The sequence below is a fragment of the Vitis riparia genome, chromosome 19 (genome assembly GCF_004353265.1).
Source record: "Vitis riparia cultivar Riparia Gloire de Montpellier isolate 1030 chromosome 19, EGFV_Vit.rip_1.0, whole genome shotgun sequence".
NCBI lineage: Eukaryota > Viridiplantae > Streptophyta > Magnoliopsida > Vitales > Vitaceae > Vitis > Vitis riparia.
In genome coordinates this window covers 24,710,882-24,725,840 of record NC_048449.1, presented here as the reverse complement: position 1 = coordinate 24,725,840, position 14,959 = coordinate 24,710,882, and the positions used below count along the sequence as shown (strand labels likewise).

Below are 14,959 nucleotides of genomic sequence, written 5' to 3'. Positions count from 1 at the left end.
TTTACTTATTTTTTAGATTTTCAAATTATTTTTTAAACTTCATAATCATAAAAGAGTAACCTTTTTTTATTTTTTTTAAATTGCATCACTTTCTTATGTAAAATCCTTTTGGAATTTCTCCCAATTAATTTTTAATTTTCTCTTATAGGTTTCCTTGTAATTTGTATTTTAAATTTGATTTACTGATATTTAGTTTTCGGGAAGTGTTAAGGGAAATGATTTTCTTATTTTAGTATTTTCGAATTATTTAATATTTACATTGATAAGTTAAAAAAAAAAAAGAGTTTAAATAACAAATAAAAATTATTTATTGACTTTAATTTTTTTTTCCCTTGTATTTTTCTTTAAATTATTTGAAAACCAAACATAGCCCAAGTATTAGTATGAAATTTCAAAATTATTTTATTAAATATAAAGGTAATTGAACATAGTTTCATTTGATACGAGATATGTTGAAGTAATTTTTTCAATAATTAAATTTAACAAATTTTTAGAAAGTGCCAGTCTTATTTAAACCTCAGATGAATCTCTTTTGGTTTGGGCTTGCCCACTGGATCAGTAGGGCATGGGCCAAGCCTGACCTGGCCCAAAAGTCTGCTCAACCCATCAATAGCCTTGAGTGGGCCACGTCGGATCGGACTAGCCCAACCCTTGAAATTTGTGGGAAATAGGGCTGAGCAGAAGATAAAAGAGAATAAATCCACAAAAAATATAAAAAATAGATTTAAAGTTAATAATTTTTTATATGTTTTTTTTCATCTATTTTACTTTTTTTTTTTTATCTTTTATATCATAATTAAATAATCTAAAAATGTATAAATTTTCTAAATTATCGACTATAAATATATTATTATTTTTAACATTATAAAGATTTATATTCCGTTTGATAGTAATTTTAAAAATTATTTTTAATCTTTTTAATATTTGAAAATATTTATTTTTCAAATATTAAAAATGTTAGAAATACTTTTTAGAATCACTGTCAAACTTAATCTTAGAATCCTTTTAGTACTAATTCTAAAAAAGCGTTTTTAATCTAAAAAGTATTTTTGGAAAAAATAAAATTAGGTGTTTAACAAATTTTAGAAAACATTTTTAGAACGCATTTGATAGTGATTATAGGAAGTATTTTTAACATTTATAATACTTGAAAATTCTTATATTTTAAGTATTAGAAATACTAAAAACACTTCTTAAAATTAAAATTACTACCAAACACATGCTTAAAAATTTGAAAAATCACCACTTATTAAAATTTTTTTTGGAAAACCATTACCAAATGCAAAAGATGTTGATTTTTAATAACTGTTCAAAAAATTGGGACATTAAAGAAAATTGTTATCTGGAATTTTAAATTTTTGAAATTGTTTTGAACTTGGTATTGTTTGGTAATTGTTTTTGAAAATAGTTCTTAAAAAATAGTTTTTAATAACGGTTTTTGAAAATTGTTATATAATGTTTTGTAGAACAAAAGTCTGTTTGGGAACCTAAAATTGTTTTTAACTTATTTTAAAATATGTTTTTAACTTATTTTTAAATATGTTTTAAAAATAATTTTTATGTCCATAACTTTATTTTTAATCATTATATATATTTGTATAATTATTCTTTAAAACAGCTCTAAAAAACATTTGAAAACAACTAAAAGAAATTCTCTGAAAATTGTTTTCTGATAATAGAAAATAGGGAAAAAAAATAGTTTTTGATTATCATACGTGTTTTTCAATTTTTTTTTTATTTTAAAAAACATAAAATCATTTTGAAAATAGTTGCCAAACAAGCCAAAATGGGTCCACAATTTTTATGCAATAATTCTTGTATTCTATATGCAAATTACTATCATTTCCCATTTTAAAATTTTAAAAATAGAAAAATATATCCATATCATTAACTAATTTTAATTATATTTTATTTTCATTTATATTTTTGATAATAAATCAAATATGAAAAAAATATTTTTTTTAACATTAATTTATTTTATTTATTACTTTCTTGAAATTAAACAAAGAAAGATAAAATTTATTAAAATTAAATTACTTAGAAATGTATTCTCAAGACTTTCTCTTACATCCATATTAGATAGATGAGAAGTTAATTTCCAATACTATATAGAAAATTTTCTTTAATATATATGTATATATTCAGGCATGTTTTTAAGCTTATTAAACTTAAAGTAAAAAATATCAGTATACAGTAGATCATTATAAATTATGATAATTGATACTCGATCGTCGATAGTAGATGTTTATTTATTTTATTTAATACTTTCTCGACGTTCTTAAAATATTTTTTGATATCCCATATAAAATAGAATATAAATTTTAAATTTTATATAACTATGTGAACTCGTTTTAAAGCTATGTTTGCCCCGACAAGATATATTCGGTATACCTTCTCGATTCGTTTAGGAATAACCGATCTTTAGGTCATGGGTGAGTGGAGTATGACACGAGAGATTATAACAATCCGGGTAGTTGGAGTTGGGCAAATATTATGTTTTTTGGCAATTATCTTGACATGTGATGTATTGGGATGTAGAAAAGAATTTGTGATGAACGTAGAGGAAAACCATCTTTTGATTTGCCCAACCTCAAGATGGGCACTTTATTCATTGGGATGGCCCTTGCTTTGCATGGAGAGGTGAGTCTAATTATGTGGACTACGTTTAAAGAAGGTGACGGATGACCCCATAACGCGTCAAGACATCGTGTCCGCGTTTCGGCCATCCTTTTCCAAATCTCGCTGATTACGTGTTTCAGTTGTTTTTGGCAATGATCGTCCGGAATTCCGAAATGTCAGGGATTGTTTATTTCCGATTCTCCGAAATACCGGCCATTTCGGCCTCTATAAAAGGCGGGCAGTCGGCCACCCTCTTCCTTCGCCTCTAAGAATGTCTCTCATTCTCCGTTTCCCAAGAAGAATCTCTGTCTCTGTAACGTCAGGGGTGATAATCTGTGTGTGTGTAATGTCAGGGCCGCTGATCTCTCTCTGTGTAACTTCAAGGCAGCTAACCAACAAAATAGTTTTTAGCAGGAAAAGTGTAGAATGGGAAAGCTACAAGCCCATCTCTTCATTCATATCTGGAAGAAAATATCGCGATATTTTCATCAATTATGTATTGTAAAGAATTGATGGATAATATATCAGAAAGCAGAAAAATCAATAAAAATCGGAAAATATATGGATCGGAAAGCAGAAAAATCAATAAAAATAGTAAAAAATATCCGATATATCTGTATATGGAGATAAATGTTCTTGTTTTCGCCTAAATATCGGTGATAAATAGACGATTTTTCCGAAAATATCGCCCAAAATTGGTTTGTGGGCCTATGACCTCCCGCCGTCAGCCTTGTGGGCCCCAGGCCACAATCTGCCATCAAGCCAGCACTTCGCGTGCGCTCAGGTCAGAGTCTCCCACCAACACTTCAATGCGTCTCAAGTTTAACAAGCGCCCAGGTCACAGTCTCCAGTTTTAAGGAAAATTAAGTTTAAATTAAATTAAATTTACATTTGAAAGGGAAGGCCATGCCACCCAGTAAATTTATGTATTTATTATTTTATTGATATATATATTTATTATATAACATTAAAATTATTATATATGGTATCCCAAAAGATAAATTTCTTAATACTTATATATTAAAAATTATAAGTTTATAAATTAATACACGTCTTTTTGTGTATATAAATATAATAAATTAATCAGAATCAAATTATTATAAATAAATTAATTTTAATTATTATATCTTTTGTATAATAACTACATGCAAAGTAAATATAAATTAATAAATAAAATTATCAATATTTTAATAAAAAATTAATCATACATATATTATCATTTATTTTATATCATTGAATATATCCAAATTAGATAAATATATATAAAATATGTTTTTAACTTATTAACGTTATTATTAAATATTATAAATTATATTATGTATGTATTAATTTATTCAATAAAACAATTTTAAAGTATTTATTATATTTCTAATTTAATTTAAAATATTTATATTACTTATAATTTAATTTTTAAGAGTTTTTTCTTATAGTTTTATATTTTTGATATATCTTATATATACCTAAAATTGAAGTATCAATATATCTGTAATTACTAATATTTTTATCATTAATTAAGCGATGAAAAATAATTTTGCCACTACATAAATTTTAAGGGTTTTAATGGGTTTGAGTTTATTACATTAATGGTATCTTTGCTTTTTAACAACCTGATAATTGTACATATCATTGCCACGTGGGGATTCGTATGACCCAGATGAGTTCTAAAATCTTATTAAATATATAATTATAAAAAAAATGGTGAATTTGATAATTGAATCAAAGATTTGAGAGTTTGAATCAATGTTTCAAGATGGAGTTTGAGGAATCTTCAATCTAAAATAAGAGAGGATTACACTACGAATAAAATCGATTATGGGGTTAAGGTTCACAAAAGCCGTAAAATTCAAGGTTAATTAAGTTAAAAGATATATTGTTGTTATAATGTCAAAAATACCCGATGAACATTTAAAATTATATAAAATGAATTTATATTGTGTGATTATACTACTGTAGGTTGAGACCTCAAGGCAAAGTATGGATTTTTATTTTTTTATTATGAGAGTGGGTGAGATGGGAAAGAATGGAGGTGGGGGTTGTCGGTGGCAGAAGGGTGGCAGAGAAAGAAATTTGTAGAAAAATTAGGCTATTTTAATATCTTGGTTGTGACTTGTGAGAAGGGGTCATCGGTGTTTGCGTTCAAAGCTTGAGGCATTTTCTGAGAATGGGTTAGTGGGGGAGTTGCAGGAAGAAAGTGGGGAAGAAAAGTTTTTATTTTTTATTTTTTTAAGGGAGTTTTAATGGAGCCACGTGTGAGCCAAAGATGTCAGCATAGAGGAGTAGGGGTTTTATTTATTGTTAGTATTGTGTTATTGTTGTTTTAATTATTATTATTTTATTTATTTATTTTAAAATTTCATTTTAAACAATTAATTTAAAACTTTCGATTTTCAAATTAAATTTCTATTTCTAAAAAATTCCAATATTCACATTAATCTATTTAATTATTATTACTTTATTTATTTATTCTAAAATTCCATTTTAAACAAATCATTTAAAACTTCCGATTTCCGAATCAAATTTCTATTTCTGAAAATTCCGATATTCACATTAATCTATTTAATTATTATTTTATTTATTTATTCTAAAATTTCATTTTAAACAATTCATTAAAAGTTTCGACTTCCGATTTTAATTTCCAATTCCAAAAATCCTAACATTCATATTAATCTATTTAATTATTATTATTTTTACTTATTTATTCTAAAATTTCATTCTTAAACAATTCATTAAAATTTCGGACTTCTGATTTAATTTCTAATTCCAAAATTTCAATATTCACATTAGTCCATTTAATTATTATTATCTTATTTATTTATTCTGAAATTCCATTTTAAACAATTTTTTAAAATTCTAACTTCTGAACTTAATTTCCAATTCCCAAAATTCTAAATTTCTTTCTAATTCAATTCCCAAAATTCCAACTCTTAAATTTAATTCCCAAAACTCCAATTTTCAAATAAATTTCAAAATTCCAGTTTTCTCTCTAACTGTTTTTAATTCCATTCGGGTTTCCAATAATCTTTTGTTCATCTTGATTTTACATAAGCATGAATGCAATTTTCATAATTCCAGAATAATGGAATTTGTGAGATTAATTCGTGCAAGATGGATCGGGCTTTGGTGGGGGCCCCACATACGTGATTTTATGATTGATTGGTGGATTGATTGCTTTGATTGCTATATGTGATTGATTTACACTATTCTATAATACACACACGATTATTCTGTGTTTAATTGCTAACATTTGTTTCCCATGAAATAAGTTAGATCATCACTCAGGTACATTCTTTGTCTCTTTTATTCATTCAGTTATTTTGTTTTGGGTGATATTCATTTGGTATCCATGCTCGATTAATCAATTGCCCATGATTGCTTCATTTTATTAGTACAGACCCGTTTTAGGGACTTAGAGGGGTGTTACGGTCTTTACCGTACCTTCCCGATAAGTAACCCAACCCCCGAACCCGATTCGGTTTCTCGCAGACCGCCTTTTCCAAAATAAGGAGTCACACTTAGGGTTTTTCTTTCTTATTTTGTTTACCCTTTTAAAAATAAAATAAAAATAGTTATTTTTCGTAATCAATAAAATCAAATTTTTCAAACAAAAATCGAGTTCATCATTCGAGTGGGAAATGCATTGAGATTTAGATCGAAATGCGGGGTCCACAACTACCTTATTTTTTTCTTTAGGCTTTTAATTGTCTAATGATTTATTTTTTTAAATGATAAAAATAAATAAATAAATGAAACCAAGTAAAATCTTGATTGGAAAAGTTTATTTTAATACATAACTTTAAATTATTTTTAAATAATTTTAGCTTGATTTTTTATTTCATATAATAAAAATATATATTGTGTGAAAATTCTAAAATATAAACAAAACAAAAAAAAACTTAAAAAACATATATTGTTCTATTTCAAATATATGCAAATTATATTTTAAAAACGCTATTATTAATATTAAATTTTAAAGAATTTTTATTAATTGCTTTCAACAACATTACTAAAATGTTATATTATTAATAAAAAAATAAAATTAAAAATGAGTTTAAATTATAGAGAATATTTGTTTTTACTTAAAATTTAACTTGTTCAATTATAAAATATAAAAATTAAATTAAATTAAAAATTAAATTTTTTTAAAAAATATAACTAAAAGTCTATTAATATGTCTATTGCGTTTTCCTTTTTCAAACTTTTTTTAATAAAAGGATAAATGAAAAAATATTAAAATATTTAAAAAAAAAAATTAAAAAGTGAAATAAATGTAATATAGGGAGATCAAAGGGAAAAAATATATAAAAGTCAATGAATTAGAAGGATGAAACCATGAATATATTCACTTTTCCTTATTTCCTTTTAAGGGCATTTTTGTCTTTTATATTTTAACTAACCTAAGGCTATGTTTGGTTGGTCGAATATGACATGAAATAAGATAAGAGTCGGGATAAGGATATTATATCATATTTGTTGATAATGAGATATGATAAATTATCGGATCATTTATCTTATTCTATATTCAATCAAACATAAGATATGATAAGTTGTGAGATATATTATTTATCAACTTTTTTTTCATTTATTTCACATGGGAAGATATGGGATATACATATCCCATGTATCAAAAATTCATTTTTTTTAATCAATTTTTTTGTTTTTTAATATACTAATTTTACAAAATAAATTTTTATTTTTTTATTATAAATTAAATTTACGATTAAAAAAGAAAAACTAAAAAATATTTATAAAATAATATTAATATATGATATATAAATTATTTTTATAATTAAATAACATAATATAAAAATTTATTTATAAAGTTTAAATATTTTAATAATGAATATTGTTAAATATAATAAATTTTTCATTTTTTTAAATAAAAAATATTTGAATATGATATAATTTTTATTTTAAACATTAAAAATAATATATATTTCATATTATTTTTTTATTAATTTCATAAATTAAATATAAATATAATATATTAGATATGCTTTAAAATATCATGACCATAGGATATCATATCTTAGGATATGTATATTTTATTCTGAATATGATATAATACGATATATATATATATCTTATCATATTCTATCCTGTCAACCAAATATAACCTATATCGTAATTGAAATTATGACCCGAATTAGCCAATCTATGGCCATACAAAGCTTTCCCATTTTTGTAATAAAAAAATCAAGGGATTAATTATATAATACTAAAATCCAGAAATAAAAATTTATTACTTTTAATTTTTATTTATTAAAATAACATAAAATTTTCTCATCAGATTTTTTCCCTTTTTATAATTTAATCTACTTGTCCAGTAAACCGACATAATTAAATGATCAGGTGAATATATGGTGTGTTGTATCTGTCATTTTCCCTCGGTCCCGGAGGACTGTGAAATCTCTCTCTGCTATTCTTTTCTGCACACTTGGTAAAGCGACAGGTACCCACATTCTCCGATTCACGCCGATATGCTTGCAGAATCTTTCTGGAGTCCCTGGTTTTAGTGGGAAGTTATGGGAATTTGTTTTCTTTGTATGTTCTCAATTTGTAGGATGTGTTGTTTTCGGTGATGATCGCTTGGAATTCCGAAAGTTTGGGGGGTGTGTGTGTTTCTGGTTCTCCGAAATATCGGTTGTACATACCGGGCACTGATATGTTGTTTTTTGGCGATGATGATTGCCTGAAATTTCTAAATTTCATGGTGTGTGCTCCCGATTTTCTGGAATACATGGAGGGTGGCATTTCGGAGATTCGGCCACAAACCGAAACCCATCTCTCTCTCTCTCCCACCAAAACCCGACACTTGCTTTTTCTTCTCTCTCACTTGCTTCTCTCTCTCACATACACACACTTGCTTTTCTCTTCCCGTCTCTCTCTCACTTGCTTTTCTCTTCCTCTCTCTCTCTCGCTTTACTCTCTTTCTCTCTCAGTATGTGATTCTCTGTGTGTGATGTCATGGACAGCTAACCATACAAAATGGGTTTTGGCGGTGCAGCAATGGCCCTCTACAGCTCCAACAGTCTTCTTCTTCTTCTTCACCACAAACCCAAGAGCAGCTGCGTCACTGCACCCATATCAGGTATCTCTCTCTCTCTCTCTCTCTCTCTCTCTCTTTTGTCTTTTCTCATTTTATATGCACATTCATGTACCTGTTTTGCTTTGTTTTATCTTCTTATTATCACGTTCTGTTTCCGTTCATGTACCTGCCCTTTTTCCTTCCAATCACAAAACCCTTTAGGGGTCTTTCCACTTCTTTTTTTTTTGTACTTTTTGATAGGTAAATTCTTGCCCACAGGGACTTGAACCTGAACCTCCTACAAACCCTCCCCAACCCTTGACCACCTTGGTCTTCCCACTTTTTTTTTTGTCTATTATCATATCTTTTACCTCCCAATTTAATACTCTTTTTCTAACATATATAAATAAATCTGTTGTTCTGTTTCTGAACCACTGTTTAATTTAGTATTTTCATGAAGTTGCCATGGTCTTGGGCTTTGATATTCAATATTTTATTGATGGGTGCTGTATAATATAAAGGTTCTGGAAATCAACTTATTGATTGAAACAAACTGGAATTTTTGTCTTTTAGGGTTCTAGTGATGTCATGAAAACTCTTCAGAATCATCTGTTACTGCAAACCGATTGAAATTCCCACAATTGGGCAGCCTGAAAATTTCTTTCTATGCATCTTGGTTCATTTTTTTTTTGCCCCTATGTTGCTTTCAAACTAATTTCATTTGCATTCTCTTTTTCCTAAAAAAACCCTAAAAATGAATATGTTAATAAGAAATATGATACCGGGAAGGATGAGAGATGCTTCCGAGAAAAGGGGCAGGAAAGAAAAACTGGAGGAGAGAAGCCATCTGAGGAATGAATATAGGGGGAGGTAAGGGTGTGGACCTTCTAAGTGTTGAATATAGGAAGGCAGTATCCAGTTTGATGCTCAAGGGTGAGTTGCATAATAACTAATTGGTGTTATATGATTTTTATCGATTTAATCTTTACTTTTTGGGTCATCTTTTTTCATAAATGTTAAATATGTTTACAGAAATGGAAGAAATAGCAGATAGTGAAGCAATCCCTTTTCCCTCTTTTTTGCGTTTTGCTGTTTCTGGGTTGGGATAGTAACATTTAGCAATTTTCTCCATACCTTTGAAAGTATAGTTCCAAGTTTTTGTCTAATACTTTTGAGTTCAGTTTGTGTTAGTTTTCTGTCTTCCCTATACAATTTGGTGTTGAGTAAATTACATTTGGCTATCTGGTGTTCTGTTTCTGAGCAGCTTCTCTTAGTCCTGGACTAAAGACTTGGACAGAAGGCAATCATGTTGGTCTGGTAAGACTGATCTTCCCTTCATAGCTTTTTATATTTTCCTTCCTGTCTGTATATCCGAGATTAAGTAAACCGATACACTAAACTGTATTCAGGGCTTTGAAGGGACCAAGGAAAGAATCAAGAAGATGTTTGACAAGGTTGAGCTTTCGGTATCTTCATATGACACAGCTTGGGTTGCTATGGTCCCTTCTCCATATTCCTCACAGGCCCCATACTTCCCGGAGTGTGTGAATTGGTTATTGGAAAATCAGTCTCATGATGGCTCATGGGGTCTTCCTCATCCCCATCCCATGTTAGTCAAAGATGCTCTTTCATCTACTTTGGCATCTGTCCTTGCACTCAAGCGATGGGGTGTTGGTGAAGAGCAAAGGAACAAGGGTATATATATGCTGTTCTTGATTGTTTAATCTTTTGTATTAGCTCTTTTGGCGCTTTTAATATATTCTCTTTATTTGCCTATTAAAAAAAATTGTTCAATCTCCGTTACTATCATTCAGTATGTAGATATTCTATCTTTTTTCAGGGCTCTGGTTTATTGCATCCAATTTTGCTTCAGTTAGCGATGAGAAACAACATTCTCCAATTGGATTCGATATAATATTTCCTGGTATGATTGAGTATGCCAAAGAATTAGATTTGAACCTCCCTTTGGGGCAAAGAGATGTAGATGCTATGCTTCAGAAGAGGGATTTGGAGCTCAAAGGGTATATTTCTGTTTCATAGTATCTTTCTGAAGTATATTGGAAAATTTTCCATGAAAGTTCCATGAATCTAATAGAATTTTTTACCTCAAACTAGGCATTCAAATCAAGTGATTTTTGAGTTAACTGGGATACCATTAGAAGACACATTTGTCAGAGAGGGGAAACACTAGTTTTGTATCTGTATTTGTTTTGACATGTTCTGTTTGTTTTCAGTTTTAGAACTAAAAAAATGTACCAGTATCTTTTATGAGGATTCTCTGATGAATGCATGTGTATGATGCATAGAGTGAGTCATTCCTTGTACACACTTGCACTTGAACTGTGGATGGTACTTAATGCTACATAGTTAAGAACCTATGTTAGAAAAGTGGGGTGTGTGTGAGTGCCTGGCAAGAAACAGTGGAATTTGTACTAAATACACTCTTGAGGGGTTTTAGGTTGATCTATTGAGGACCAAATGAGCAAAATCTTGAGATGGTTCCAACTTTTTCCATGAAGATCAATGAACACCCTGACGTGGAAGAGTGACTATTGAAACTGAAACTAGAGCAAAATCACAAAAGGGGTTAAAATGAACATGGGTTGAGGTGGTAGAGATATGATTCTCGAAGACTTGATGGAGGACATTGGCAGAAACAGAGTCAAATGGCAATATTGGATTCATGCAGTCCAGCAGTTGGGGTTAAGGCTTTTTTCATTTTTTTTTTCTGTTTCAGATTGAGTATTACTTTAGGAAAATAGGGTCATTACTTGGTATCAAAAAAATGATCATGTATACATCTTATAAGATCACTAGGAAATGAGCTGAGAAACAAAATATTTTCATTTCTGATGCAGTGTTAGACAAAATGAAATGGTGTAAGACCAGTAACTTATCAAGCTTTGTTCCAATGTTCTTTATTTAGAGGCTTGGGAAGCAACACTAAGAGCAGAGAAGCCTACTTAGCATATATTTCGGAAGGAATGGGAAGGTTACAAGACTGGGAAATGGTTATGAAATATCAGATGAAGAATGGGTCTCTGCTCAATTCACCTTCCGCCACAGCAGCTGCTCTTTCTCACCTTCAAAATGCGGGTTGTCTGAATTACCTTCGATCTCTTTTAGAGAAGTTTGGGAATGCTGGTACCTTCCTCCCTCCACATTCTTCTGTAGCATGCTGTGTATTTAAATTTCATCCTCTAACCTGTATCAGTTTTCTTCTATTGATCTCTCCAGTTCCAACAGTGTATCCTCTAGATTTATATGCTCGTTTATGTTTGGTCGACAATCTTGAAAGGTTGGGAATCAATCGGTATTTTAGGACGGAGATCAGAAGTGTATTGGATGAAACATACAGGTATGTTCCTTTAGCAGTATATGCAGTAGCCATGGTGTGAAAATATATTTCATCCTTCAAAAAGGAGAAGAGTATAGCCTTATAATGTTCTCATCCGTTGGAAAACATGACATTAACCATCAAACAGATGCTGGCTGCAGAGGGAGGAAGAGATATTTGCAGACACAGCCACCTGTGCAATGGCATTTCGGATACTACGTTTAAATGGATATGACATCTCTTCAGGTAATTTGTTGATTTTAGAGACTTGATGCAAAATCAATTCAGGGTTTTATTCCGTTGATTGAAGTTTAATCAGTTCTGATTGTGGTGCAGTTCCATTAGCTCAATTTGCTGAAGACGATCAGTATTTCAAGTTTGGACAAGATTTTAAGGACTTGGGGGCTGCCCTTGAGTTATTTAGGGCTTCAGAGATGATTATACACCCAGATGAAGTGGTTTTGGAGAAACAAAACTCATGGTCAAGTCATTTTCTAAGACAGGGACTATCGAACAGTTCAATTCATGCAGATAGACTCAATAAGTACATTGCCCAAGAGGTGGTTTCTTGTCAAATGTTTGGAGTCGTTTAGCCTGTCTTGACATATTTAGCATGGTTCTTCTGAAAAAATGTCTTCCATCATTTCAGGTGGAGGATGCTCTTAGGTTTCCCTACTACGCAAATTTGGATCGCATAGCAAACAGAAGAAGTATTGAGCATTATAATGTAGATGATACAAGGATATTAAAAACTGCATATCGGTATGCCACTGGGAGGTTATTTTGTTACTGAATTATTTATCAATAGCATTGTTTCTTCATTTCTTTTTGTTTCTTTTGCTAGCTCTTCACATTTCTGCAACAAAGATCTCCTAAAACTAGCAGTTGAAGACTTCAATATCTGTCAATCAATACACCAAAACGAACTCAAACAACTTGAGAGGTGCCTATCTTTCTCTACTTTCAGGGACTTAGGTTAATTGTAACTTGTTTGTTGAAGTTGATAAACGTTTTTGATGTAAAATTCATTGTTACCTGGAGTCTTGGTCTGCCTGGCCTCCTTTAACCATTGTTGCAAGTTGACTTTGTTCTTATAGAAAACCCGTACCCAAGTAATGGAGATGGATTCCTGCATTAAGTTCTATGGAAACATTGAATACCGATAAAATAAATTTAGAGTAATGTTTCCTCCCATGTGAGCAGGTGGATTATAGAGAACAGATTAGACAAGCTAAAGTTTGCGAGGCAGAAGCTGGCCTACTGTTACTTCTCTGCTGCAGCAACCATATTCTCTCCTGAACAATCTGATGCCCGCCTTTCGTGGGCCAAAAACAGTGTTCTCACAACTGTGGTTGATGACTTCTTTGACATTGGAGGCTCTGAAGAGGAGCTCCTAAACCTTATTCAACTGGTTGAGAAGTATGCTGCCCTCTTCCCCCTTCCTTTTTATCTTTTGTTGCTCCAAGATTTCTGCAGATCATCTTAATCTTCCTGCACAAAAGTGATAATGTGAGGAAAAATGAACTGCAGGTGGGATATAGATGTAGCCGTGGATTGTTGTTCTGAACAAGTTGAGATCGTTTTTTCAGCACTCCACAGCGCAATATCTGAGATTGGAGTCAAAGCATCAGCATGGCAAGCCCGTAACGTGACAAGCCATATAATTGATATCGTGAGATGCAATCTTTACCTTACTCATCATATGATTTTAACTTGGTCAGATAAATGTCACCTCTACAAGCACTATGGATCTTCCCTGTTGTTCTTACAGGATCGCAATCTTCATTTTCCTTGAAATCGCTCTAGGATTAATTCATTCTGAGACCCTCTAAACCCTAATTTACATTCTAACCTTAGATTTCATATTCATTTTTTCTGGTGTTAGACTTTAATCGTTTTGTTTCCACTAAAGACGATAGCGAGCTTGTTTGCGTGGCAGTGGCTGAAGTTGCTAAGATCTATGTTACAAGAAGCTCAGTGGGTGAGTAAAAAATCAGCTCCAACAATGGATGAATACATGACAAATGCATATGTATCCTTTGCTCTGGGACCAATTGTCCTCCCGGCGCTCTATTTTGTTGGTCCTAAGCTTTCAGAGGAGGTTGTTGAAGGACCTGAGTGCCATAAACTATATAAGCTTGTGAGCACCTGTGGGCGTCTTTTGAATGATATCCACAGCTTTAAGGTAGGACCTTTTCTTTTCTTACTTACTAGTTCCTCGTCTGCCATGGCCGGGTTTATAACTTAAAAGCACTAATGTCTATGTCACAGAGGGAGTCCAAGGAAGGGAAAGCGAATGCTCTAGCACTACACATGATACATGGCAATGGTGTCACTACTGAAGAACAGGCCATCAGAGAGATGAAGGGTTTAGTTAAGAGTCAGAGGAGAGAACTTCAGAGATTAGTTCTACAGGAGAAGGGTAGCACAGTACCAAGAATTTGCAAGGATTTATTTTGGAAAATGAGCAAAGTGTTGCACACATTTTATGAGAAAGACGATGGATTCACTTCACATGACATGCTCCGTGCTGTGAAATCAGTCATTTATGAACCTGCTCTTCTTGCTGAATTCTAAGTATAAGAAGTGCAGTGCCCCTTAGCTTGTGTTGTGTTGTGTTTCTTTCGGTTTTTGTTCTCTGTTTTTCAAATGTTATCTCTATCCATTGTAAGGTTTGCCAAATATTTAGACGACATATCTCTATATATATAAATTACATTGAGAGAAAAAAATTATATCTTTATTTTTGTGTCTTCTTACTGAATATACAAAGCATTTGCTATTAATATAAAAGAATTTAAAAAGGATAAATTAAGCCTATTTGATAACTATTTTTTAAAAAAAATTAAAAATAAAAGTTTTTAAAAACTATTCTTTAATTTTTATAAAACAAAAATCTGTTTGAAAATCTAAAATATTTTTAATATTTAAAAAAATATTTTTTTATATCTAGTGTTTTAAAACAAATGAAAATAATA

At 30.6% G+C, this 14,959-nt stretch overlaps 1 protein-coding gene across 6 annotated transcripts; it reads left to right on the top strand.

Moving 5' to 3' along the window:
* The first annotated feature begins 7,999 nt into the window (after positions 1 to 7,999).
* LOC117909326 (ent-kaurene synthase TSP4, chloroplastic) lies at positions 8,000 to 14,705 on the top strand. 6 transcript variants are annotated; one of them, XM_034823325.1, is made up of 15 exons: positions 8,000 to 8,068; positions 8,624 to 8,707; positions 9,909 to 9,961; positions 10,054 to 10,339; positions 10,485 to 10,665; positions 11,571 to 11,788; positions 11,882 to 12,002; positions 12,130 to 12,227; positions 12,318 to 12,541; positions 12,631 to 12,743; positions 12,826 to 12,924; positions 13,185 to 13,400; positions 13,512 to 13,653; positions 13,921 to 14,166; positions 14,253 to 14,705. In XM_034823325.1, exons 2-15 carry the CDS (start codon positions 8,626 to 8,628, stop codon positions 14,556 to 14,558), a joined length of 2,385 nt encoding a protein of 794 aa, XP_034679216.1. In that variant the 5' UTR covers positions 8,000 to 8,068; positions 8,624 to 8,625; the 3' UTR covers positions 14,559 to 14,705. The 6 variants fall into 6 exon arrangements, with proteins under 6 accessions (XP_034679216.1, XP_034679213.1, XP_034679212.1 ...); XM_034823322.1 differs by having other exon boundaries at positions 8,010 to 8,068; positions 8,592 to 8,707; XM_034823321.1 differs by having other exon boundaries at positions 8,056 to 8,139; positions 8,592 to 8,707.
* Positions 14,706 to 14,959: the final 254 nt, after the last annotated feature.

Coding starts and splice junctions, on each gene's coding strand:
- LOC117909326 (XM_034823322.1), top strand. CDS start 8,605: ATGGGTTTTGGCGGTGCAGCAATGGCCCTCTACAGCTCCAACAGTCTT. Junction 8,708..9,908: donor CGTCACTGCACCCATATCAG/GTATCTCTCTCT, acceptor GTTTCTGAGCAG/CTTCTCTTAGTCCTGGACTA. Junction 13,654..13,920: donor CAAGCCATATAATTGATATC/GTGAGATGCAAT, acceptor TTTGCGTGGCAG/TGGCTGAAGTTGCTAAGATC.